At 47.6% G+C, this 23,366-nt stretch overlaps 1 protein-coding gene across 4 annotated transcripts in view; it reads left to right on the forward strand.

Moving 5' to 3' along the window:
• CYTH1 (cytohesin 1) overlaps positions 1-23,366 on the forward strand; it is a 75,002-nt gene that overhangs the window by 44,552 nt on the left and 7,084 nt on the right. For 3 of the 4 annotated variants that reach the window (XM_055408454.2, XM_088829280.1, XM_055408453.2), the window contains exons 2-10: positions 9,387-9,469; positions 10,589-10,653; positions 12,568-12,634; positions 12,908-13,026; positions 13,331-13,411; positions 14,289-14,401; positions 15,163-15,311; positions 15,705-15,817; positions 20,954-21,032. In XM_055408454.2, the coding sequence (XP_055264429.2) occupies positions 9,387-9,469; positions 10,589-10,653; positions 12,568-12,634; positions 12,908-13,026; positions 13,331-13,411; positions 14,289-14,401; positions 15,163-15,311; positions 15,705-15,817; positions 20,954-21,032 (869 nt within the window). Of the gene's footprint in view, positions 1-9,386; positions 9,470-10,588; positions 10,654-12,567; positions 12,635-12,907; positions 13,027-13,330; positions 13,412-14,288; positions 14,402-15,162; positions 15,312-15,704; positions 15,818-20,953; positions 21,033-23,366 lie in introns of those variants that run through there. The other variant, XM_088829279.1, reaches the window with a different exon arrangement.

Raw genomic sequence — 23,366 nt, forward strand, 5'->3', positions numbered from 1 at the left:
GGTGGGATGCTGCTGCGGGCATCCAGTGGGTGGAGGCCAGGGTACAGTAAAATGTGCTCTACGGCACAGGACGCCCTCCCACACAGAAGGAGCCCCCACACGTCAGTAGTGCCGAGATTAGAGAACTTCATCTAGTGTAGTGGTTCATTTTCTCTTTTTCTCCTCGTGTATTTGGCACTTGTCTTAATCCTTAGGTCTCTTCCCTTATTAGTCAAAGGCAGTGCTTCCCAGAGGAGTCAGCAGACACAGCCTGCAGTTGCCCCGTCTTCTGCTTTAACACAGGGCCTGAGCCTCCAGACCCCAGGTCTGGGGCCTGAGGTCCCCGATGTGTGTGTCTGCCAATGCCCTTGGTGATACTCACACCTTAAGGTGGACAGCCACTCCTCTCAGGCTGTAGTGACGTTTCTCGTCACCAGCCGTCTTACAGTATTGTCCTAGACACACCTGCCACTCGCCCTAACCAGTGTGTACCGGCACGCTGGGTTGGAGCCTCTGGTGCTTGTGGCCTGAGTAGGAGGCAGGCCGTTTTAGTAAAAGGCTGGAGCAGGTCACCTGGAGACAAGGGCCTTAGTGCTGCAGAGGACTGAAAGGGGTGGGGCTTGGGGGGACGTTGGATCAGCAGGGTCAGCATCCCTGCCTGTTGATGCTGTTGGGGGCAGGGGGAGTTGGGGTAGGGGGAAACGGGAGGTGGCCGTCTGCTGAGGGTGACAGAATGGCCTGCATTCTGGATCCTGCCCTCCTGTTTATCCACTCAGGGAGGAGAGGTACCTCATGTAAGGGTTAACATCCTCCCAGGGAAGCCACCATCAGCCTTTCGCTTCCAAGGGAGAGAAAAAAGCCGCTGCAGCCTGTGAGCAAAGGCTCGTGGCGTGTCCCCTCCCCCTCGGAGGCCTCGAGTGGGGGCACGGTGGGCGGGGCGCTGTAATTGCATTCATGGAAATAAGCCTGGAGGACTGAGCACACGCTCCAAGTGTCCGCCTGGCGATAGCTCCGTGGCCATCTCCAACCACGCCAGCCTTCCCCACCAGGATCGACTTCCTCCGCACCCGGGTTTCTGCTCAGCTTTTGTGTCCCCGCCTGGCTGCCGCCTCTGCCCGGGCAGTGCGGGCGCACATGCCACGCGGGCTCCGTCCCTGCCTCCACCCGGCGCTGGGGGGGCTGCCGGGGGCCTGGGACTGGGGGGTCACGGTGCTGGGCCACTATGGCCTCTGAAGCGGACAGCTGCCACCTGCCAGGGCGTTGACGTCGCTGCCTCAGGGCTGCCGGGATCCTGGGACCACCGGAGAGGGGACTCGCCCCGGGTAAGAGGCCGGGTGGGTGGCGCGGGTGAGCCCACCGTGTGGAGCTTCCTGTACAGGGCGAATCCCTCTATTATTATTATGCGCTGCTGCCGGCCTCTCCCACCCCAGAGCCAGGCAAGCCTGGTGTGTGCAGTGGCTGCTTCTCTGCATGTCTGTCTTGTGGTTCGCATTCTGCTCTCTCTTCCCAGGGTTTTTTTTCCAGTAGCTTCTTCTAATAGAGGTTTCGGCCTTCAGTATGGTTTCTTCTAGGCCCCAGATTAAGGAATAAACTAATAACCAGTTTGTATGGTCCTGCTCGGATGAGATTTAAAAAAGGAGGGCAGAAAGCAGAGGGACAAATTCTGAGAGATCCCCCTCCCAAACCTCCCCTGGAGTTTTTATTTTACTCATTAAAAACTTGGGAACCTTCCCCTGGTATTGAGTAGCCCTCTTCCCAAAAATGCACATAGAAGAGGAGCTGGAGTCCCTTGTTTATTTTGCTGCCAGGAGTCTGTTCCAGCTGTCAGGCTGAGGGGGAATGTTTCCGTCTGCAGAAATATTCAGGGTTTTACAAAGGGCCAGCGTGAACATAGGTTTTAGGAAGATGAGGAAAGTGAGAGGGAACTGAGTTACGTGCCTCGGGTCCCCACCAAGCCTCTCTTTTGGAGGGAAGGGGTGTGGTGACACAGCTGTGCAGTGCCCAGATGGCAGCTGGCTTGGGGAGGGGGAGTGCTTGCTCTGCCTGGGAGGAAGGAGAAGGGCACTGATGACGGTGGGGTTTGTCTGCTGGGACGGGAGCTCCCAGGCTTGCCCTGAGAATGGAGGGCTCCTTTCTCCAGAAGCCAGAGGTGGAACATGGTTCTCCTTGTCAAGCTGGCTCCAACTCTTCTTTAAGTCCATGAGACCCTTTCAGAAACAGCCTTGGAGACAGAGGTTGGAAGTATGAGCACTGGGAAGAAACTGCTGCAGAAGTCCAGCTGGACCATGTATTACCACTGCCAGGTTTTAGAAAAAGCTTAAAGTTCTTAAAATGATTGTTTCCTAGTTTTCAGCTTTTATTGAAAGCAGATGTTAACTTTATTTTTCTAAACCAAACTTTTAGGATAAAATTTTATGACTTTGTCTCTTTTACTACCTTGAAGTTTGACCTCATTTCCCTTTGATTACACAAACTGTCTTCAAGTTCTCATTTTTATTAGATAAAATGTGTCCATTCCTTCTCTAAGTAAGGTAAGATGATGAAATACTTTGCTTTCATGAGGCAGTTTATGGAGCTGTTTAATAGACACCCTCTCACTGGGAAGGGCGAGGATGCTGACATGCCCATTCCTGCTTAAGGAGACCAAGGCAGGGAGAGATGGTGATTTTTCCCAGGTCATAGAACCACTGGTCAGTAAGGCCCCACTCAGGTGCCCCCTACCTCAGTTCCTGGGCAATGTCTCATCTCAGTTAAGGAGGCCTGAATTTTGGGGTTAGTTGTTAGATGGAATGTCTGTAAGATTGATATAGGAACAAAGTTTTCCTTAAAGATGCAGACTACAGGAATAAAATCTTTAATATACTTATTTCTGGGTGGGAGAGTGAGTGGTTTTTATGTGGAAAGAATTTAAGCTACAAAAGTAAATATTCACATTGGTAATTTGCTGGAAGGCACCTTTCACCTTTGATGTTGAACGTCAGTTATGCTAGCACTTGCCAATTTAATTCCTTTTGGTCCTGTTGGTGTGTCTACATTCTTTTAGTCACTTGGGCTATAAATTGCTTGCGTGGTGGTTCAGACAGTAAAGAATCCGCCTGCAATGTGGGAGATCTGGGTTTGATCCCTGGGTTGGGAAGATCCCCTGGAGGAGGGCATGGCAACCCATTCCAGCATTCTTGCCTGGAGATTCCCATGGACAGAGGAGTCTGGCGGGCTACAGTCCACGGGGTTGCAAAGAGTCGGACACGACTGAGCAACTAAGCACAGCACAGGCTGTAAATTGGTGGTGAGACACTCCTTTTACGTTGCTTTCTACAAAAATCAAGTCATAGCTTCTGAGGAAAGGGACTAAGCTTGGCAGAAATCAGGAACTCAGTATACTGCTATTAAAATTTTTGTTTCATTTATTTTTTATTGTGGTAAAATATACATAACATAAAATATACTATTTTAAGTGTACAGTTCAGTAGCATTAAGTTCATTCATTCACATAGTTGTACAACCATCACCATTATCCATCTCTAGAACTTTTGTGAAACTGAAACTCTGTCCCTGTTGAATTTTGGCTCCCCGTTCTCCCCTCCCTCAGACACCCACTGTTCTACTTTCTGTCTATGTGAATTTGGCTTCTCTGGGTACCTCATATAAGTGGAATCGTCCAGGATTGGTCCTTTTGTGGCTGGCTTATTTCACTGAATGTAATGTCTTCTGAGTTCCTTCATCCTGTAGCATGTGTCAGAATTTCATTCCTTTTCAAGACAGAATAATATAGTATTAAATTTTACAAAGGGTTGTTATAGTTTTGACTTACGGAGGGAAAAGGAACTGTTTCCCAAGGTCGGGAGACTTTCTGTAAAGTCATGAGGTAGTCAGGTCAGCACCCAGTTGGCCATGTATGTGTCCCTAGGTTTCCGGTTTCACTCACATCCCTTTGCCTTGTCCTTCTGTGTCCTCTGGTCTGACAACACCCTGAGGTCTGTCTCTTAAGTGTGAGGCTGCCAGCAAAGCCTCTTAGGCATTGTATCTTTCTGTTTCACTCATCTCTACATTGCCTGTTCTTAAGGACCCTGTGAATTTTGGTTGTTTTCTTATCCCTGTCGAGAATATCTGACCTTGTGTATTTCTAATGTCAGCATAGAATTGAGAGTTTTGTGAAAGTTTGATGACTGTTTGAGTGTCACCCAAAGCCTGAGTTTTTTCTAGTCTTTAGAATTTCTTCACACTGGAAGGTGCTGGGGTCTCCTGGGAGACCAGGTGACTTACCCCAGGGTTGGGGCGAGCAAGTGATCTGACCGGAGGATCTGTCTGTACAGGCTGAGTCAGGAAGGACGCAGTGGGTGACCAGCACTCTCCCCACGGCAGGCTCTTTGGTCCTTGTCTCCGGAGGCAGTAGACAGTAGACACAGCGCCCTCAGTCCATGGGCAGCTTCCCAGATTTGTGCTCTGAAGCCCAGAAGCTGTTCGTAATAGCTTGTGTTCCCTCTGGAGCTGGTAACAGTTTCTGGAGAGGGTACAGGAAGGTCCAGTGCTTAATTTACCTTTCTTTCTTTTTAAAAAAAAATAAGTATAGTTGATTTACAGTGTCGTGTTAATTTCTGGTGTAGAGTATTCATATGTATATTTGTGTGTGTATATACCCACATATTCTCTTTCATGTTCTTTCCATTATGGTTTATCACAATATATTGAAAATAGTTCCCTGTGCTCTATAGTAGGGCCTTGTTACTTATCCATTCTGTGTACAATAGTTTTTGCTTCTGCTAATCAGCATGCTTGACCCGGCTGCTGTGGCTCCAGGCGGGCAGGTGGTTTCTGAGGTGGTTTGAAAACAAACCCTGTGTGTTTTCAGTTTCATGAAACTCCAGCCTGGAAAGGGTCCGTCCAGCCTTGCTTAGCTGGGCCCCCTGGCATAGGCTCTGGAGGGCTGGAAGCCTGTCTACACAGTGGCACCCTCCTGGGCTGCATTGGGGCCAGACCTGTCTGTCTACCGTCTCCACATGTGGGAAAAGAGAGGGCCTTCTGACTCTTGACCTGCCTTTTAAAATGTTGCCCTGCTGTGCTGGTTTAAATCTGGACCCTTGTTATCACCGGAAGGCAGAGGCTATATATAGGGACGATGGTTGATGATTATGGTGGAAAAGGTAAGGCAAATTTAAATCTAAGCAGTGGGACCTGGTGTAGCTGGTGCCTCTCAGGGAGCTGTGTCTGGGCCCTAAAGCGCACCTCCAACACTTTGATATACGTCAGTCCTTGGGGACCAGGGACAGAGAGCAAGCATGGTCCTTTTTGGCCTGTATTCTTGTTGAGCAGAAACTGCTGTCAAGTAGATCTCTCTTTTCAGTTGGACTCCACGGCAGGTCTCTGGGCACCTGCCTGTGGCCTCTAGGGCTGGGGAAGCTGGACCTAGCGATGCCACCCTATGCATTTCTACCTGCCCCTAGCCTGGAAGGAGGGCACTGTCCCTTTAAGACAGCCTCCTTTGTATGCGCTGGATGGAGCACGTTGCAGCTCTGGGTTTCTGCTGGTTAAATCTGCAGAGCAACATTTAAATAAAGAAATAAATAGAAGGTCCCCTTGTGTGGCTTTCCTATTCACAGCAGAGTACAATGGTCCCTTGTTGTTGTAGGCTCTTTAATCCCCTTCATTAAATTGGAGCCTTGCGAGGGAATGGTGAGGGGCTGCTGCGGGAATGGTCCCCGTGCTGGAAGCAGGACACCTTGTAAATTAACCTTTGCAGCGTGAATTCCCGAGGCCTCCAGGCCCTCTGCTCTGTCCTTTCTGTGCAGACCGCTGCCTCCCTAGCTGCCATTCTTTTCAGGAGAAGAGGGCTTAGCTGCCTCCCTGGCACAGAAGTGTGGCTGCAGCACGTGGCAGTCGGGGGAGGGAGGAGTTGTTTGTTGCTCTGCCATCTGGCCCATCAGCAGATATTTTACAGTTTAACCCCAGTGGCTACGCAGGAAAGCCCGGGCCTGGGCAGATAGATGCCTTTGCCAGGTGCCCATGCCACTTCCTCAGAATCTCGGGGTGGATGTGGTGGGTTCTGAGTACCAGCTGTTTCTGTCCTGGTGGTGGCTTGCAGGGTCCTGAGATGCCAGCCAGGATCCTCGGGACCCCTCTCTCCTTCAGCTCTCCAGCCGTGGTTTTGAGTCTTCATGCTGTTAAGTGAAATTAAGCATTTTGTCTGTGAATTTTATTTTCCTCATGGCAACATGAGAATGAAAGCTTGAGTTGAAGATTCGGTGTTGCGTTGATAAGTTTAAGCAGGCAGAGAAAAATACATTTGTTAAAGTGTTGGATTTTTTTCCTCATCTCAGAACAAAATTCCACTAGAAAAATGAGATCTAAATCTGCTTCTTTTTTTTTTTGTAAGTTCTTAGGTGATTTATTGACCCATTCAGGAAGCAGTGTTGTGATTTGCGGGGGACTAAATGTAGAATGGAGAAGTGATTTAGAAATCCTGGGGTTAATGTCAGGAGACTGCTTCAAAATAACTGTGAATGAATGTCTTGTTGGTTCTGACTGCACATGGGCTAGAACACCTTCCAACACATAGGAGGCCTTTTTTCATAACCATAGATTAACATTTTTATTTTTCATTAAAAAAAAATCCAGTTGTACCTCACTGTATTTTTTAAAGCAAATATTCAGGAGCTTATATTCCACATCTCTCTCCATTCCCAGATACACCCTTCTCAGAAGCAATCACTCAGAATTAACTTATTCTGACTTTTGATCTTCTGGTAGGTCCTGCCAGGTCTGTATTAATGTTCTTGTCCTGCTGATTATCAAAGACTGTTTCCTGGTTTCTTCACTCGCAGCTTTCTTTTTCTTCACTCTCTCCGTATCTGATAGTTTATCACAGATGCTTGCTCACTTAATTTTCATCTTTGAGATTTTCACACACACATCCACAACCTTGATTTCTGTCTGTGATCTTTCATGAGTGCCTCCTGCCCCTTTGTAGGAGGAAATGCAGGGACCCTGCTTGCCCTTCGTGTGCTCCCTGCCCTCCTCTGGCCCTCTCGCCTCTGTCCGCTCTTCCCCCACTCAACAAGTTGACAGCTGGTTACGTACAACTTTTGTTGTGGAGCCTGGATGAGCCTCTGTGTGTGCTCCACTAGCGCTGCCCAAGCCCAGAGTGTGTGCTGATCATCTCTCCTGGGAGCTGTTCCCAGCACCAAGGTCATGCCTCTCCTTCTGTGCCTCGCCTTGGCCTGTGGCTTGTACCCTGATGCCCTCTATCCTCCGTTTTTCCTGTTTCTAGCTGCCTTGTTATTCTGCTGAGAGAAGACCCAGCGAAGCTTTCTTCCATCGTAAACACTCCAGCTCTTTCCCATTCATTCTCTCATGACCTTGCTAACCCAGAATAGCTGAGTGCTTAGATTCTGAAAAGGAAGCCGCCACTGAGAGTTTCCAGTTTGGAACAATAAAATCTGACTTCTTAGGGTACCCAGCAGTCTTGAGATAGAAGTTTTTCTCATCATGGTTCTGCTTTAAATGCACCTTGTTATGGGGACTGTGGTCCTGCCTCTGATGGGGGTGAGACATTGGTGATCTGCTGAGGCCATCTCTGGTTCACAGTCAAAGTCTGGTTGTTCATTCCCCTGTGGAATAGCTGTTAAAGAAATGAACTATTGCCTCAGACTCTCAAAACCATGTTATATTGGAATGAATCTTGTCTTTTAGAACCTCAAAAAATTAGTTTCTTAAAGAGAACTTTTCATCTTCATGGACTAGAAATTTTTCTGGTTTGTGAAGTCCAGAAAAAGCAGAATAAATTCCCTTTAGGCTTGCTTTTCTCTAGAATGGGGTGTGAATCAGTACAGTTTGTGTTGTTTCTCAGAGTGGTTTTTGCTCAAACTAGAGCTAACCTGTTTCTTTCTGCTGATGTAGCCATTGGAATGCTCATCCTGGCTTCCCAGAGACACAGTTGAAGCCTCATGTGGAAGGCCTGGGCTGCATTTAGGTGGTCTGTTGGGATCGCTAGATGGCTGTGTCTTCCAGCCTTTAGTGTACTGTGAGTGTGTTTCAAACTGCAGTGCATTTATTAGACTATGAAATCAATTTCATGGGCTAAAACTACTGTTAGGAAAACTAAAACAGTAGGAAATGTCCATGGATTTCACATGATGAGGGTATTATTTTGTTACTGTTGTGTTTGGGGCGGATTGGGTCATGAAGTCAAATGTGTTTCTTAATTGCGGGTCTTGAAGTTTGAAAGACACTTTCGTATGAAAGGGTGGAGGAAAACTGGATTACAAGGAAGAAGTCAGCCGAGACTCTAATATAGTTAATTAACCTGTGCTGAGACTTACTCATGGTGGTCTTGTTTCTACCCTCTTATGCTGTTGTACGTGATTTGTGTGAAACTTGTAGGGAGAAGAACTGCTCTCTGAGCGCAGTAGGTTCAGTTTTAGCAGCACGGCTAGTGAGTCGTGCACCCTGAGCACACTCTCCAGCAGAGCTGTTCCTCTGTGCTGCCAGCAGGAATGCCACACGAGTCGCAAGGGCAGTGTGTCTCTAGCAGCCCCTGCGAGCACAATTAAAATACTGTATTTCGTGTAACAAGTTATTTCAGCATGTCATCAATATAAATAGTATTAAAGAAATATGTTACTTTTTTGTACAGCCTGGTGTGTCTTTTACATACACCACACATCTCAAACTGGGCAGTCACATTTCAAGGGCTTACTACTCACATGTGGCCCGTGGCCACCACATCACATGGAGCAGTTCTCAGGCGCATGTGCGAAAGATGGATGCCCGCAGTAACTGTTCTGATGATGAGAGCTCGTTCCAAAACATTATTCAAAAATGTTCAAAAAAGCAGAAAAGTCCCCATAACCCCAGCCCCAGAGTTAAGCATTGTTTCAATTTTGGGATGTATCCTGCTGGATTTTTTTCTCTGTACATACTTGCCTCCCCGCTCCAGAAGTGGCATAAAACTGTCATTCGCATTGCTTTGCAGTTGCCTCCCCTTCCCTGCTAGGGTCCTAGACGTTGTCGCATGTCAGGGTAGATTCACTGAGGGACCAGAGACCTGGAGAGGTTGATTAACCAGGGGTCTGAGCCCCAGCCTGTGGGATGGAAATGGTTGGGGCCTGATTAATGGTCCTCCTTTTTCATTCCTAGCCAACCTCATCTCACCACAGGCACCCTTTTCTCTTGTGTTTGTTTTTTTTTTTTAATGACAGCTGTTCCTTTATCAGAGCTTTTCTCTGTGATCCTTTCTGACTTTGGTCAACTTGATGGTGAAGGGGAGCCAGAGTCTCCCCAGCAGTCGGTCATTTCCGACACAGGCTTCTCGCCTCTTCTGTGTTATCTTTGTCCTTTTGTGGTCTCCAAATTGCATTTATTTTTGGTAAGGTAAAAGCTTTTTTAGTAACCTTTCCCTCCTTTTTTTGTAGTTCCCAGTGACCTGACTGCAGAGGAGCGCCAGGAGCTGGAGAACATTCGGCGGAGAAAGCAGGAGCTGCTGGCCGACATCCAGGTAGGAGCTGGGCAGCACCTTGACCAGGTGCCTTCTCATGACACCTTCTGACTTGCTCTCACCACAGTTCGGACCAGGTGCAGGAATTGACAACCAGCTTTGCTCAGCAAGGGAGAACAGAATCTCCAAATAGGGGGTGCTCTGTGAGCTGCACGCAGCTGGTCAGCTGTCAGGCTAGAGTGACCCCAGGTCTCCTGACTGTGACTTGAACCCAGGCTTCAGGCTAAGCAGACCCACGTCCACGTCCTGGTGGCCATTTTCTGGCAGGGCAATTCTAGAGAGAGAATTTTGGTTCTTTGAACTTTAGTTTCTTCTGTAAGATAGGACTGAAAAACACCTCTTGATAGATTGTCATTAGTTGGATTAGTTTAGGCCTTGGGGAAGCCATTTCTTTTAGAATTCTCTGTAAAACATTTGGAAGCCCAAGGGCAGGGAAGGGAGGGGGCACACCCTGTAACCCAAGCTGCAGCGTGTTGAGGAAAGACTGAGTCTGCTCCAGTGTTGCTGTGAGTGTCCTTTGCTGTTACCTAGTTCTTTGAGTCCTACCTCACTGGTAAATGCTGGAAAAGCATAGCAGTTCTTCACTCAAAGCCCCTCCACCCCGCCAGTGAACTCTGTCCACTCTGCAGACCTGCTTAGATGGGGCAGGAGGTAGAAGGCATAGCCAGGAGTGGGGTTCCCTTTGCTGGCCACTTGGCGGCAGTGTTGACCCAGTACAGGCACTGCTCACTGGGTGCCTGGGGGACTGGTTTGTCCCCTCTTCTGTGAGCTGCAGATGCACTGCGACAGACTGTCGAGGCAGCTGTCTTCCAGTGGAAAATACGTATTTTACATACTGTATATGATTACAAACTTCTTTTCTAGACTATAAACTCCTTGAGGTCAGGATGTTATCTTTTTCTTCTTTGTATTCCCTAGAATGTTTACAGTCTGGTAGGAACTCAAGAAACATTTGTTGAACAGATGAATTTTCCAAAAACTTTTAGGTTTTGGGGGGGCGTTGCCTTTATTTTATTTGCTCTATTTTCCTTTTTGGTCAGAGGGAGTTACAGGAGATTTTGGCAATGTTAATGTGATCTGTATCTTCCTCCTGGTGATTCTGGACTATGTGTTTTGCAGAGGCTGAAGGATGAGATAGCAGAAGTAGCTAATGAAATTGAAAACCTGGGGTCCACAGAAGAGAGGTGAGTCTGTCCTTTTCTGGGTGGTTTTGTGGTTGTGGCATTGCTAAGCGCCAGCCTGGAATTGTGCCCATGCCATGTATTTAAGGAGAAGCGAGCACGTATGTAGCCATACTTTCTGCCTTCCACGCAGGGACTTCTGAATGTGACGGCTTTTGATGTTTTTGGAAAGGCTGAACTGGAGAACTTGGCAGGTCCCCCCAAATCTTAAACTGTCTTTAAATTGTTGCGTGAACTATTTCTTCTCTTATCCACTGGGTTCCTATTTTAGAGTTTCCATTTTTCACTTTGGGTAAAGGAAAAGCTTAACGGATGCTGCTGATGCAGCTCCAGAAGGCTGGAGGCCCAGTTGTGTCTAGGCATCACTGCAAGCTTGCTTATGCCTCCCTAACACTTAAGAGAACGTAGAAGTGAGATTGTAGCAGAAAGTGCCAAGGCGTGTCTGCTGGTTCTTTTTTTCCTTTAACTACATGAAATGTTAGTTGCCTTGAGAGTTTAATTTTGAATGGGGTTCCCAGACCATTTTCTAACTGCTTAATGTCGTAAATGAGCTGTTTCTAATTCACTGCATGTCTGTATTTTTCTAAGCCTAAGTCTCCCTGTCTAGCTTGAGGAGACTGTTGGATTTTGTTATTTTAAACTTGTGTGCACAGGGCCATATGGATTAGTGAAGCTGCATGTCCAGCAGAAACCAACCAGCTCATCATGTCCAATCTCTGCCTTGCCAGTTCTGAATTACAGCTTTCTTACTTGCCACTAAAAAAAAAAAATTTTGCAGCTTCAAAGCAATGGACAAATTGGTGTTTGTCAGAATTTACCATTTCTGCTCTTTCAAAGGGTACTCTTAAAAGAAGTGAATAGGGACTTCCCTGGTGGTCCAGGGGCTAAGACTGCACTCCCAATGCAGTGGGCCTGGGTTTGATCCCTGGTCAAGGAACTAGATCCCACATGCCACAACTGAAGATCCTGCGTGCTGCAACCAAGACTTCGCACAGTCAAATAAATTTTTCAAAAAGGAATAGGCAAGCTATAGACAAGGGGAAAATACCTGCATTACCTGTGTTTGAAAAAAGACTTGTATCTGGAATCTATATAGAAAGAACACATAAAACTCACTAATAAAAAGACAGCTTGACTTAAAAAAAAAGGCAAAAAAACCCCAACAACCGTGAACGCTTTTACGTGTATAATAGACACGTAAAAAATGCTCAGTACCATGAGTCATGAGGAGATGCCACTGTACACCCACGAGGACGGCCAGAGTTAAACAGACAGGTGGTGCCTCCTGTTGCCGAGAGCTGGTGAGAACAAGCGGTGTAAACACTGGGGAAACCTACTGGCACTTCCTCCTAATGTTGACCGTATACCCCTGCTGTGCCCAGCAGTTCACCCCAGGTATTTACTCAGGAGAAAGGAGAACATGCCCACACGCATGAGGACATCTGTAGCGTTCTTATTTAAAATAGCCCAAAACTGGAATTAGCTTTAACGTTCCCCCAACAGATGAACGGATGAACAGATGAGTTCATGAGCTATAAACTTATATGGTTAATATGTAACTATGACAATGTTCTAAAACTGGATTATGGTGATAGTTGCCCAACTCAGTAAACTTATTAAACATTGTTCAGATGTGCACTCAAAATGGGTATGTTATATGATATGTAAATTATACCTCAATAAGGTTTCAAAAATGGCATGGAAAAAAAACCCACTGTAGTAGAAGAAACAAAGGCGCCTAGGACCAGGGTCAGGATTTCAGTTGACCTTCCACAGTTAGACCCAAGTGTGCCTGAGCTTTCCTGGATAGATCTCAGGAATCACTGCCCTTCAGTGACACATGTGGGAGTTATGTCAGTCTTCCAAAAATTCCCGATTACCCAGAGTACTTAAATGGCTGTGATGGTTGTTTTACAGGAAAAACATGCAGAGGAACAAACAGGTAGCCATGGGCAGGAAAAAATTCAACATGGATCCTAAAAAAGTAAGTGACAAAAGACAGCAGCCAGAGCCTATAGTCTGTAAAGTGGGGGTTTCCACATTGTCAGCAGGAACCTGGGGCATTTGAGACAGCCTCCCTTCCTTTTGTGGAGTACAGCTCATGTCATGAGCCCTGCCTCCTGCAGAACATAGGAAGTACTTACTGAACACTTACTCTGTGTGCAGAGCACCTGCACCCATTCTTCCTGTGCCCCCACCTCTTTTCTGGGTGTTCTTGGTGTCTGAAGCACTATTGCCGTCTTCCGTGTCTTTCCAGGGGATCCAGTTCTTAATAGAGAATGATCTGCTGAAGAACACCTGTGAAGACATTGCCCAGTTCTTGTATAAAGGTGAAGGGCTCAACAAAACAGCCATTGGCGACTACCTGGGGGAGAGGTAAGACCTCCGGAGACACCTGCAGTAGAGAAGGTTGGTCGGTAGTTACCTAGAGAAACAAACTCCAAGATGCTCCGAGCTTTGTCCCAGGACAGGTGGAGGTGTCCAGCAGCTGGTGTCCTGTGTTCAGCCAGTACACAGAGGCTGCAGATCTTTCATTTAACATTCGGCTGCCTCCTGGGCTGCGGGGGGTCTCAGTACTCAGCCTGGGAGGCCGCCTGACTGGGGGTCTGCACGACCTTGGATTCTCAGCATCATTGTCTGACTTCTGCTCTCCCCAACAATCTTTTGTTTCTCTTGCTAGAGATGAGTTTAACATCCAAGTTCTTCATGCGTTTGTGGAACTGCATGAGTTCACCGATCTCAACCTCGTCCAGGCCTTACGGTGAATATGTTCGCAGCCAGTACCTTGTTGAGGGAGACGGGTCTTTGGTTGTAGATCTGTCCTGCACAGTTCAGTTCAGTTCAGTCCAGTCGCTCAGTCATATCTTACTCTTTGCGACCCCATGGGTCCTGCACGACCTGGCGTTTTAGTGAAATTGTATCTTGGGTGGTGATTTGAGTATCTATGATTGAAATGATTGGATGGTTAAAGGGGATTAAATTGAAAGCAAAATTTGCAAAACTCTTCCTCAGATCTTTCATTTAACATTTGGAAATTGATGAATATTTCCACTTTGAATCTTTCCCAATTTCACTTCAGAAAATCCTTTAAATTTCTTGCCCTGGAACAGGAAATAGGTAGAGTGCCCTTCATTTTAGAAAGAAAAAAGTCAACATTAATTTTTTTTTTGCTAAATCTAGTCCCCTTGTGCTTTTTGAGAAATTGTAAATTGGTATTTTCATTGCTGTTTAAGTGTAAATAATATCATGTTTTGTGTTGTTGTTTAGGTAGGTGAAATAAATCCAGAATTAAGGCCGCGGGTTTCTGTTTGACTTAAAGGGCTCAGTCGTGACTGCTTTGATAGAAAATCTTTTCCTGCTATGTCATTTTTTTTTTTCTTTCTGGAAAATGGAATTCTTTTAATTGGAGTTCTTATGTATCAGTCTGAAGAGGTGAACCATGCTTTTGAATAGGGAAATCTTTTTCTTTTTTTTCTTTTCATAAATAAATTCCCTCCTATGGAGAGGACGGAGATGTGGAGTGGTTAGCCTGCATCTGAGAGAAGGCTGAAGCCCCTGACATCTCCCTTTGCTGAGAAACCGTTCACACACAGGTTATCTCCCCCAGTCCCATAACACACCCTGTCTTCACCTCCCAGACAGTTCCTGTGGAGCTTCCGGCTGCCGGGAGAGGCCCAGAAGATTGACCGGATGATGGAAGCGTTTGCCCAGCGCTACTGTCAGTGCAACCACGGGGTGTTCCAGTCCACAGGTGCGCACGAGGGGCGTCCCCTCCTGAGGTTGACAGCGCCCGCCAGGTTCTCTTCTAGGCACTGGGTCATTCCTCAAACCAGAGGGATTAGGTTCCTGCCTAAGAACATCGCTTTAAATGGTGTTTATAATAGTAAAAAGTTGGAAACTATCCAAAGTCTGCCAGTAAGGTAATAGGCATCTAACTAAGGGCACCCCTGAATTATGAAGTACAACTATTAAAAATTATGTTTTTATAAAAAGGCTTTGTTGACATGGAAAAATGCTAAGAAGATTAGCCAAAAAGCAGACCTCAAAACTGTATCTGTTGTAATTCTAACAGATATGTTACAGTCTGTATCTCTGAGGTTCATATTTTTTTAAATTTTATTTATTTTTTAATTGAAGGATAATCACTTTACAGAATTTTTTTCAAACCTCTGAGGTACATTTTGTGATACATTACACATAGTCACATTTATGTAAGAAAGCAAAATAAGTTATTCCTAGGTAGTGGGATTGTAGGTAGTTTATATGTTGTTTTTCCTGTATTGTGCTTTTCTGTACATGTTCTTCTTTTACAGTCTGAAAAAAATAACACCCTTTTAAGTCATGAATGCTTTACGTTCTTTCTCATGCCTGCCCTTTGCAGTTGGAGTGTGCCCAGATGCGTGGATTTTGCTTACTCTTCTGAGAGCACTGCTTTGTATTCTCAGTCTCACCTGACGTTTCTTGTTCTTGCTGGCGGGATGTTTCTGACTGGATTTTGTTTTTCCCTTTCAGACACTTGTTACGTCCTCTCATTTGCCATCATCATGTTGAACACCAGCCTGCATAACCCCAATGTCAAAGATAAGCCCACCGTGGAGAGGTTCATCGCCATGAATCGAGGCATCAACGATGGGGGAGACCTGCCCGAGGAGCTGCTCCGGGTGAGCTCAGCTCTCCTTCAAGGCCATGGGCTCAGGCGATGCTGACGGAGGGGACGGGAGGGACACGGGGTCAATCCAGTGTCTGCTCGGACCATCCACTCAGCTACATGAATTGCATTAAGAGATTGGTAGCAAGGCCCAGTGAGGAATCAGTGGGGGAAAGTGATTTATAACTCTGAGACTAAAGGCTCAAGTGGAGGTCAGGCTGCTCTCTCTTCTTGCTTTCTCGCCAGTTAGGCCTCTGTTTCTTTTCTCTCTGGGTCGTGAAGGCAGAGGGGTTCTTGCGCTGCCAGTGCATGGCACGTGGTGATGCTCATTGCATGAGTGATGGGAAAGGGCTGGGGGAGAGGTCTTTCTAAGATTGGAGACGTGCAACGTCATCTTTTCTTCCAGAATCTGTATGAGAGCATAAAAAATGAACCCTTTAAAATCCCTGAAGATGATGGCAATGACCTCACCCACACTTTTTTCAACCCAGACCGAGAAGGCTGGCTGTTGAAGCTCGGTAAGTGATGCCCTCTGGGTCAGGGCTCCTCACAGAAGCGTAGAAAAGATGTGTGTGCATACCCGTGCATGCACTGTGGGGAAGGGAGTTTGGTACAGGAGGCTCTAAGGAGAGGCTTTGGTAGGAGCTCCTACTGTTCTAACGGAATTGCCGCCCAAAAGACAGTGAATGCCCGGCCAGCGCCACACGGGACACACAGACTCCTGGGGACAGACTTGCCTGCATAAATATTGCCCACGGGTGTTCGCGCTCCACGTTTCCTCCCTGGGGTGGATTGAGGAGGGTTCGTTTCAAGGCGGTTCCCCGGGGACCTCGTCCTTTTCCCTTCCCAGCACCCCTGACCACTGGGAGGGTGGCCAGCTGTGCCCATCTCTCTACTTCCCATCACAAGTTTGTGCCCAGTGCTCCCGCCTCCCCCACCCCCAGTGCATCATCACTTCCTTCTGCATCTGGCTCCCCACAGGCAGCGTGCATGGCAAACCCAGGGCCCTGGCTGCAGCGCAATCCACGGCACTCTTACTCATTCTCGGGCGCTGGTTTTTTTTCCCCCTCCTTTCCAATCCAAATCAGCCACATTAATGATTTTGTTCATTCAGAAAAACTAAAAGTTGCTCCCCTTCCCTCTGCCAAAAGTGAGCTGGTACTGCTGAGATGTGTGGTCATGATCTGCCATCAGAGGGACAGGCATGACCAAAAGGAGCAGTAGGTTTTTATGCACGTCCATGTGCACCTGCGACTGTTTCATTGACAGTTTCAGCACACAGAGAGAGCCCCCAGACATAATGATGCTAATTGTTTTGGCCACTGAGAGAGTACATTCCTCTGTTTTCTTTTCCCTTGGCCTTTTGATGCGTGAGTTCCCGCATTCTCAGAAGGTGTCATTGGAATGATCCTCCTGTCACCATTCCAGCTGTAGGTCCCAGTGAGATTAGAAGTCCTTATTACACTCTAGGCTGTTACTGACACATCTGGGAAGTGCTGAAATGGAATCTTCAATTTCTGTCTCGTTCAGAAGGATTTGTATCCCCTTTTAAAATCCTAAGTCCTTGTGTTTATACATAATGACTTAATTCATAAATTCTCCTTAAAGCACCACCTCACTGATGGGAGTTTTTAATGTCTCTCAAATTGGTCAGCATACCATATATATTTAAGCCAGTAGAATCTTTGAAGTCAAGGCTCTAAAATTATTTACCCCAGAGGCAGCCACTCTGCTCTGCATCCTGATTGCCAAGTGGACAGAGTTAAAAGGAAACCTACTGGAAATGTAAGAAGTACATCCAAGTTTGGGTTTGCTTTCCCCTCCAGTGAGATTTGTATAAATGCTAATACTGTTAGCTTTGACAGCCCAGATACTAAATTTAGAGCAGTACGAAGATTATCTTGGTTCTTACACCATGATGACATGTAAATTCATGAGACATCCCATATCTTTAAAAAAGAAAAAAATTTAACTAAATGTGAAACTCATTTTTAGGTCATTGCATTACTTTTTCTGAACCTCCACCAAACCTTCCTAAACTCTTCCTGTTGTGTGTTCATCGTGGCACACGTAGAGTCACCCCTTCACGTGTGTGTGCCATGGAAGGCGGGCCTTCCGGCCGTCTGTAGTTGTGTGTGTGTGTCTGTGTACGCATATAACTGTAAGAATGTGTATTCTTGTGTATACACACATGTACATATGTATTCACAGGCTTGTGAGTGTGCATTTTCACACACACTTTAAAAAGCAGTAGCCAGCCGAAGAGAGACATTTAATTTTTCCCAAAGTGATCTTCACTGAGTTTGCTCTGGATTCTGGATATAGTAATAAATGTCAGCTCGGTGAGAACTGATTGGTGGCATCTTTGGGGCCAGGATTTGGGTGGTGCCTCGGATCTTGCCTTTACCAGGTAGGACATGGCAGATGAGGCAGGCCCCTTATTCCATGCCAGACAGCGGCATTTGCCCCGTGACTGTTTTTATGTCCCTATCCCCCGCCCAGGCAGACATGAATGACTAATACAGTGCACCTTAAGATTAAGGAGTCGGGTTTAATTTCTTTGTTTTAATTTTCTTTTCTCCCTCATTTGTATGTTTCCATGATTTTGGCTCTCCTTTTCCTTGCCCCAAACTCCAGGAGGTATGTAATCCCCTCAACCCTGCTCGCTCGCTCTGCCCAGGCCACTGTAATCGCTGCAGCGTTTTCTTATTTTGTTATTTTTGGTTATTTTGTTTTTTAATTGCTGGTGGTAGTGTTAATGCTGCTTCTAACTTACCGTACAGTCCCTCGGGAACTGGTCAGGCTTGGGGGTGCGGAGGGGTTTTCATCTCTCCCCGGTAGGGGTGGTGCACGGTGTGTCCAACAGCTGGGCCCAGAGGTGGAATAATTTGAACTTTCTTGAGAGCGGTACAGTAAGAAAACACAGTAAGAGTGGGTTTGTAAAAGCAAAGCAGTCGCTGAATTCTCTCTTGGACTTTATTGGTCAGGTGGATGCTATATTGTTGATTCAAACTGACACCCATGAATTTCCGAGATTTCTCAAGTGGAGAAGAGGAGAAGGAAGTGACTCCCACGGCCATGTGCTTCTGGCACACCTCTCATGACCAGAAAAGCAAACTAGGAAAAGAATTAAATTAGACAATGTAGGACATTTGCCTTTGCATGAAAAAGGGAAGTGGTGTTTCTTAAACTCAGAATGAGGCCAAGTAAGGTTTTAAAAAAAAGACAAAAACCCCAAAACCCCTTCTTGAAGGCCTTCTGTTTAATTTCCTCAGCTCTGTTTTTTATGTTTTGTTTTTATCCCGCCTCTTTTTCAATGAGTCATCGTTCAGACCCCCAAATTGGCCTGTTAGTTATGTCGCTGGTGTCTGCCCTCCCCTTGCTGGTTTTGGGGCACATGTTTTCCAGATGAGGAGTCCCTGGATGTCTGCTTCAGCGGCACTTGAGCAGAGCCACACAGGAAAGAACGGCCCCAACACTGATGTTTATAAAACATTTTGGGGCCTTGTCAGGTGGTTTCCAGCTCCGGGGGAGCCAGAGTCAGGCCTTTATATCCAGGGGGTGGAGGCCCGCGGGCCGGGCAGTGGTCCTGTGAGTTCCTCAGGGACTGTCTTAGGTGCGCGCATCGGTCTGTCTGCTTGTTTCATGTCTGTATTCCTTCCAACATGAAATGTGCCCCTGGGACCGTGTGATGCTCCATGGTAGGAGCTCATTAATGCAGCAGGTCACTGGGAAATAGCCAGGCTTTCATCGCCAGGGAGAGGCTTTGTCCGGCTTTGCTTTCTATCCTAGATTTCCTCCCGTCTTCCTCCTTTTGGCATCTGACCCCTCTTCCACAACCTCCCAAGATCCGAGGGCCCCCGGGGTGGTCCTGTGAGGGGAGCGCACGGCAGTGGGTGTGGGCTGAGGTGTCCTGTGTGGGGGGACCCCATGTGGGGTGCAGGCCCAAGAGGCAGAAGAGCCACTTCCTCAGACGCTGACAGGGGCGGGCTTCCTTTTCACAGCAAATCAGCTCCAGTTCTAAGTATATCCTTGTCTTCCTTCTCCTTATTTATTTTGGTTCTGCCCAGCCTCTCCCATTTCCTCATGCATGTCATATTTCCATCCATGGTTTTCCCGGTTCATGCCCTAGGGCCTCAGGGGCCAGAAGCACGTGCTCACAGAAGCTGGCAGTCGCTGTAGGGGAGAGAGTCAGTCTTTGCTTGACACCAGCAAGAGACTGGGGGTGCGGGGTCGGGGGCATAGCCCGTGCTGGCTTACAGCCAAGCTCCTTCCCTAACCAAGGTCTGTGCCATTGAGAACCTTGGCAGTTCATGATCAGTCGCTTAACCTTTCAGAGTTTGGGCACCCAAGCAGAGCCATGCCAGGAGCCCAAAAGTCGGGTAGCCCTTAGAGTTGCTGCCAGGACCTATGCTGGACCCTTTATTTCTGGGACAGGATTTGCGTTGCTCCAGCAATCAGATCCTGTGAGGAAACCAGGAGTGAGGGCACAGCCACATCCTGGAAGCTAGAGACACAACCTCTAAAGCCCCTGCTCACCTGTTGGGGGTGGGGGGCAAGCGCGGAAGTGTGACTGGGGTCATTGGATTCATCTCTGTGGTCCTTGTTTTCTGTGAGGATCGGAGAAGCGGTGCTCTCTGTAGGTCACATTGCCAGAGAGAGCACCTTCTATCCAGGGCAGTGCGAGGTATTTGTGAAATGGCCTGCGTATCTTACCATGTGAAGGCCTTTCATTTAGTTCGTATTCAGAAAACTTTTCCTGGACCTGGTGTGCGTTGAGGAGAATGGCTGTGCTCAGGGTCAGGCTGAGAGCAGGGTGTGCCTTCCCTCACCAAGGTCATGGTGAAGTTTCCTTCATGTCGTCTCAGGACAACATCAGGACTCTGATGTTTCCTTTGATTGAGGAACATTTAAAAGGACTAAGGGAGCCTCCACCAGCTCACCGCCACCCCTGAGAGCTCACTTGGCTCATGGCTTCCTCCTCCAGTTATTTTTGTTTCAAGCTTCTGGTGAGAAGTCCACAGTTGAATAGGTACCTCAGCCCACCAGTGGATTCTTCCCTGTTCCAGGAATCCTGCTTTGTCCCACCCAGGACTCGGGGGGAATTTAGGACACTGGCCCAGAACCCTGAAAAGCCAGAGTAGAAACACTACAATCAGGAAGGTGGGCTAGAAGGTGAGACTGCTGGACTGTGGGCTCCTTGTCCAGGAAAACCGGATGTGATTGTGAGGGGATTAAGATATCTTACTTCCCAGTTCTTCTCCCGCCCTCTTCTGGTAAAACTCTGGGCTGGTGGACCGGCAGTGTAGCGTGGCCAGGGGGCTGACCCTCTCCCCTCCTCTGTTGTGCGCCCATTTCCACTGCATCCATAGGCTTCTGCTGACGCTTCTCTGGTTCATCACTGTCCTGGCTCCCTCCCCAGCCCGTGTGCTCATCTGCTGTCCTGATGTCATCTGCAGGGGGCCACCCAACTTGCTTGCTCTGCTTGTACCCACAGACTTTCACACTGTGAAAGGTGCTTCTGTTTGGCTCTGTGTCTCGTTACTGATGTCAATCTGCCATGGTCTCAGTGTCCTCCTGGCGCCTGCCCTCGCTTCCTCATCCCGCACCCTGCCCAGTGGACTCCTATCCAATACGCATCTCTCTTTGCTCTCCAGGTGGCAGGGTAAAGACCTGGAAAAGACGCTGGTTCATTCTGACTGACAACTGCCTTTACTACTTTGAATACACGACGGTGAGCGCCTGCTGGTCGGCTGGAACAAGGGGTGGGCCAGGCCTTGTGGTTAAACAGCTCTAATCAGACAAGATTGGAGGGGGTGGGGGCGACAGTCGGATGCTGCATCTTAGGGCAGGAGAAGAGTTTAAGTGAAGTGGAAGGGCTAAGAGGAATCTCAAAACTGGGGCCTGGGCATGGTGTGCAGTGTCTGGCCACAGGAACCATACTTCAGAGCCAATGTCCAGTTCTCAACTGGGACAGCTGGTGCCTGGCTGGGAGACCATGGCAGAGAACGTCATACATGGCATTCGAAAGGGGTCATGGAGCCCAGCTAATGAGTTTGGATCCATGGCCAGGAGAGAGTTTGTGGCCCCACTGAAAGGGAGACAGAGGTAATTGTGATTTGGAGAAGGCACATCTGTGGTAGCTGGAATACTGAAGCACTTGATTTAGAAGGAACAGCCAAAGGGCACAGTGTATAACAGAGGAAAAGAACGTGAAACGAAATGGGGAAAGTTAGAGACTACCTGGAGTTTTAAGGAACTGACCTTTACTTAAGTTGAGAATTTTGTTGGTTTTTATTCAGTGGGAATGAAATTATAATGTAATACAAATACTTGTTACATACTAGTCCCGTTTGTAACAAGACCTATGAGCATAAAGATTGTACAGTAAAAACTTTTCTGAAGCTCCCTCTAACAGAGCTCCCAGGAGGCCTGGCGGGTTGGTGGCCTCCGATTGGAGCCCTCTCAGACAGGCTCCCCACGGCTGGGCGCTTTTGTTTCTGCCCTGTTCCCTGGTCATCGGAAGAGAAAACACATACTGCTGGCAGCACTGGAGGGTGTCTGACATAAATCAGGGCAATTGAGGTCCTCCTGAGAGGATGAGGGTTTTAGAAGTATCTTGTATGATTAAAGCTGGGGCGCGATGGAACAGGAGTCCCGGCAGTGTTTGTATGACGCTCAGGGGGAGCCAGGAGGCAGGTCCACGCCTGGCCCTTGGCAGCATGGGGTCAGCAGGTCCCACTGTGTCCCACACAGTGGTTCTTCCGCTGGTGGACATTGTGCGGATGTGGCTCGTCACCTGGGACCGAGAGTCATGAGTGTCAGCTGGTGACTCAGCCACTCAGCAGTTTCCAAGGAAGACGGACCAGGGTTTTGTGTGTAACAGGGGCTAAACTCATGCCACAGAAGTTCTGCCGCATTGCTTTTCTGTTATGAAAATCCTTTCAAATATGAGAGTAATGTATTTCAAATACCAAAAACAGTACGAAAATTTTTTTCACCCCCTCAAAGTACCACTATGAACAATTTGGTAAATTTCCTTCTGTTTTGCCCGCGTTCCCCCTACATGTATTGCCCTTTTTCTTCTAGACTGATGACATCTCTAAAATGTTGTCTGGATCTTTTTCGTTGGTCTCTGGGTTAAAGTGAACTCTGTGCAGGCCTCTCAACAGTGCACCCCGAGGTCTCCGGTAGTCTTAGTGGTAGTGCAGTGAAATTCTAGAATCCTGCGGTTCTTAAAATGGTGCCGACCGTGCTGGTGTACCTGAATTCAATGTAGCAGTGCATCAGCATTTTATCAGGCAGTGGGAACCAGAGAAAATGTTCCCAAGGATGCTGACAGGGGAGCCTCGGGCTTAAGATGATAGGTGGAGTTGTCCTCATGGAATTACCTAATAAAGAGGGAAAATCTAGTAGAAATAAATAGGAACAAAGCAGCCGGATAAGGAAAAGGCAGAACTCAGTCAGCACGCATCCCACTTGACAGAAGGGGCTGCGGCGCATCCTGGAGCCAGCAGGAGGGCCCTTGCTGTGCAGCCAGGCACACGAACCCCAGACCTCCCCGCCCCGTGCCCAGGTCTCGGAGAAGCAAACTCAGTAGGAGTTCTTCCCTTTACCCCTTTGGAGGGAGGAGTAGAGAGGGTAGAAACCAGCGTAAGGTGGAAGAACAGGACCCACTGTATCTGTAAAAGCTCCAAGTATGTGTTCATGTGAGAAGGCTGTCCGTGGAGGGTCTGCAGTGCACCTCAACTCCAACACCTGCTGGACACCAGCAGCCTCGGGAGAGTCAGGGCTCAGGGTGTCTGAGGGGGGCACTTCCTCCACTCACTTCTCTCCTGAGGGTCTGAAGTGGCCAGAATACAAAATATCCGGCCCTCCAGAAGTTTCAGACTAAAAACAAATAAGAACCAAAACTGCATATTCAAAATATAGCTATATTCATTGTGGAATTATAACTTATTAACAAGTTAAAACTTTAAGGAATGATTAGCCAGAAATGGATTAGCTGGAATCAAGATTGCTGGGAGAAATATCAATAACCTCAGATATGCGGATGACACCACCCTTA

The sequence above is a fragment of the Moschus berezovskii genome, chromosome 20 (genome assembly GCF_049115385.1).
Source record: "Moschus berezovskii isolate FMDL1 chromosome 20, NW_MosBer_1.0, whole genome shotgun sequence".
Lineage (NCBI taxonomy): Eukaryota > Metazoa > Chordata > Mammalia > Artiodactyla > Moschidae > Moschus > Moschus berezovskii.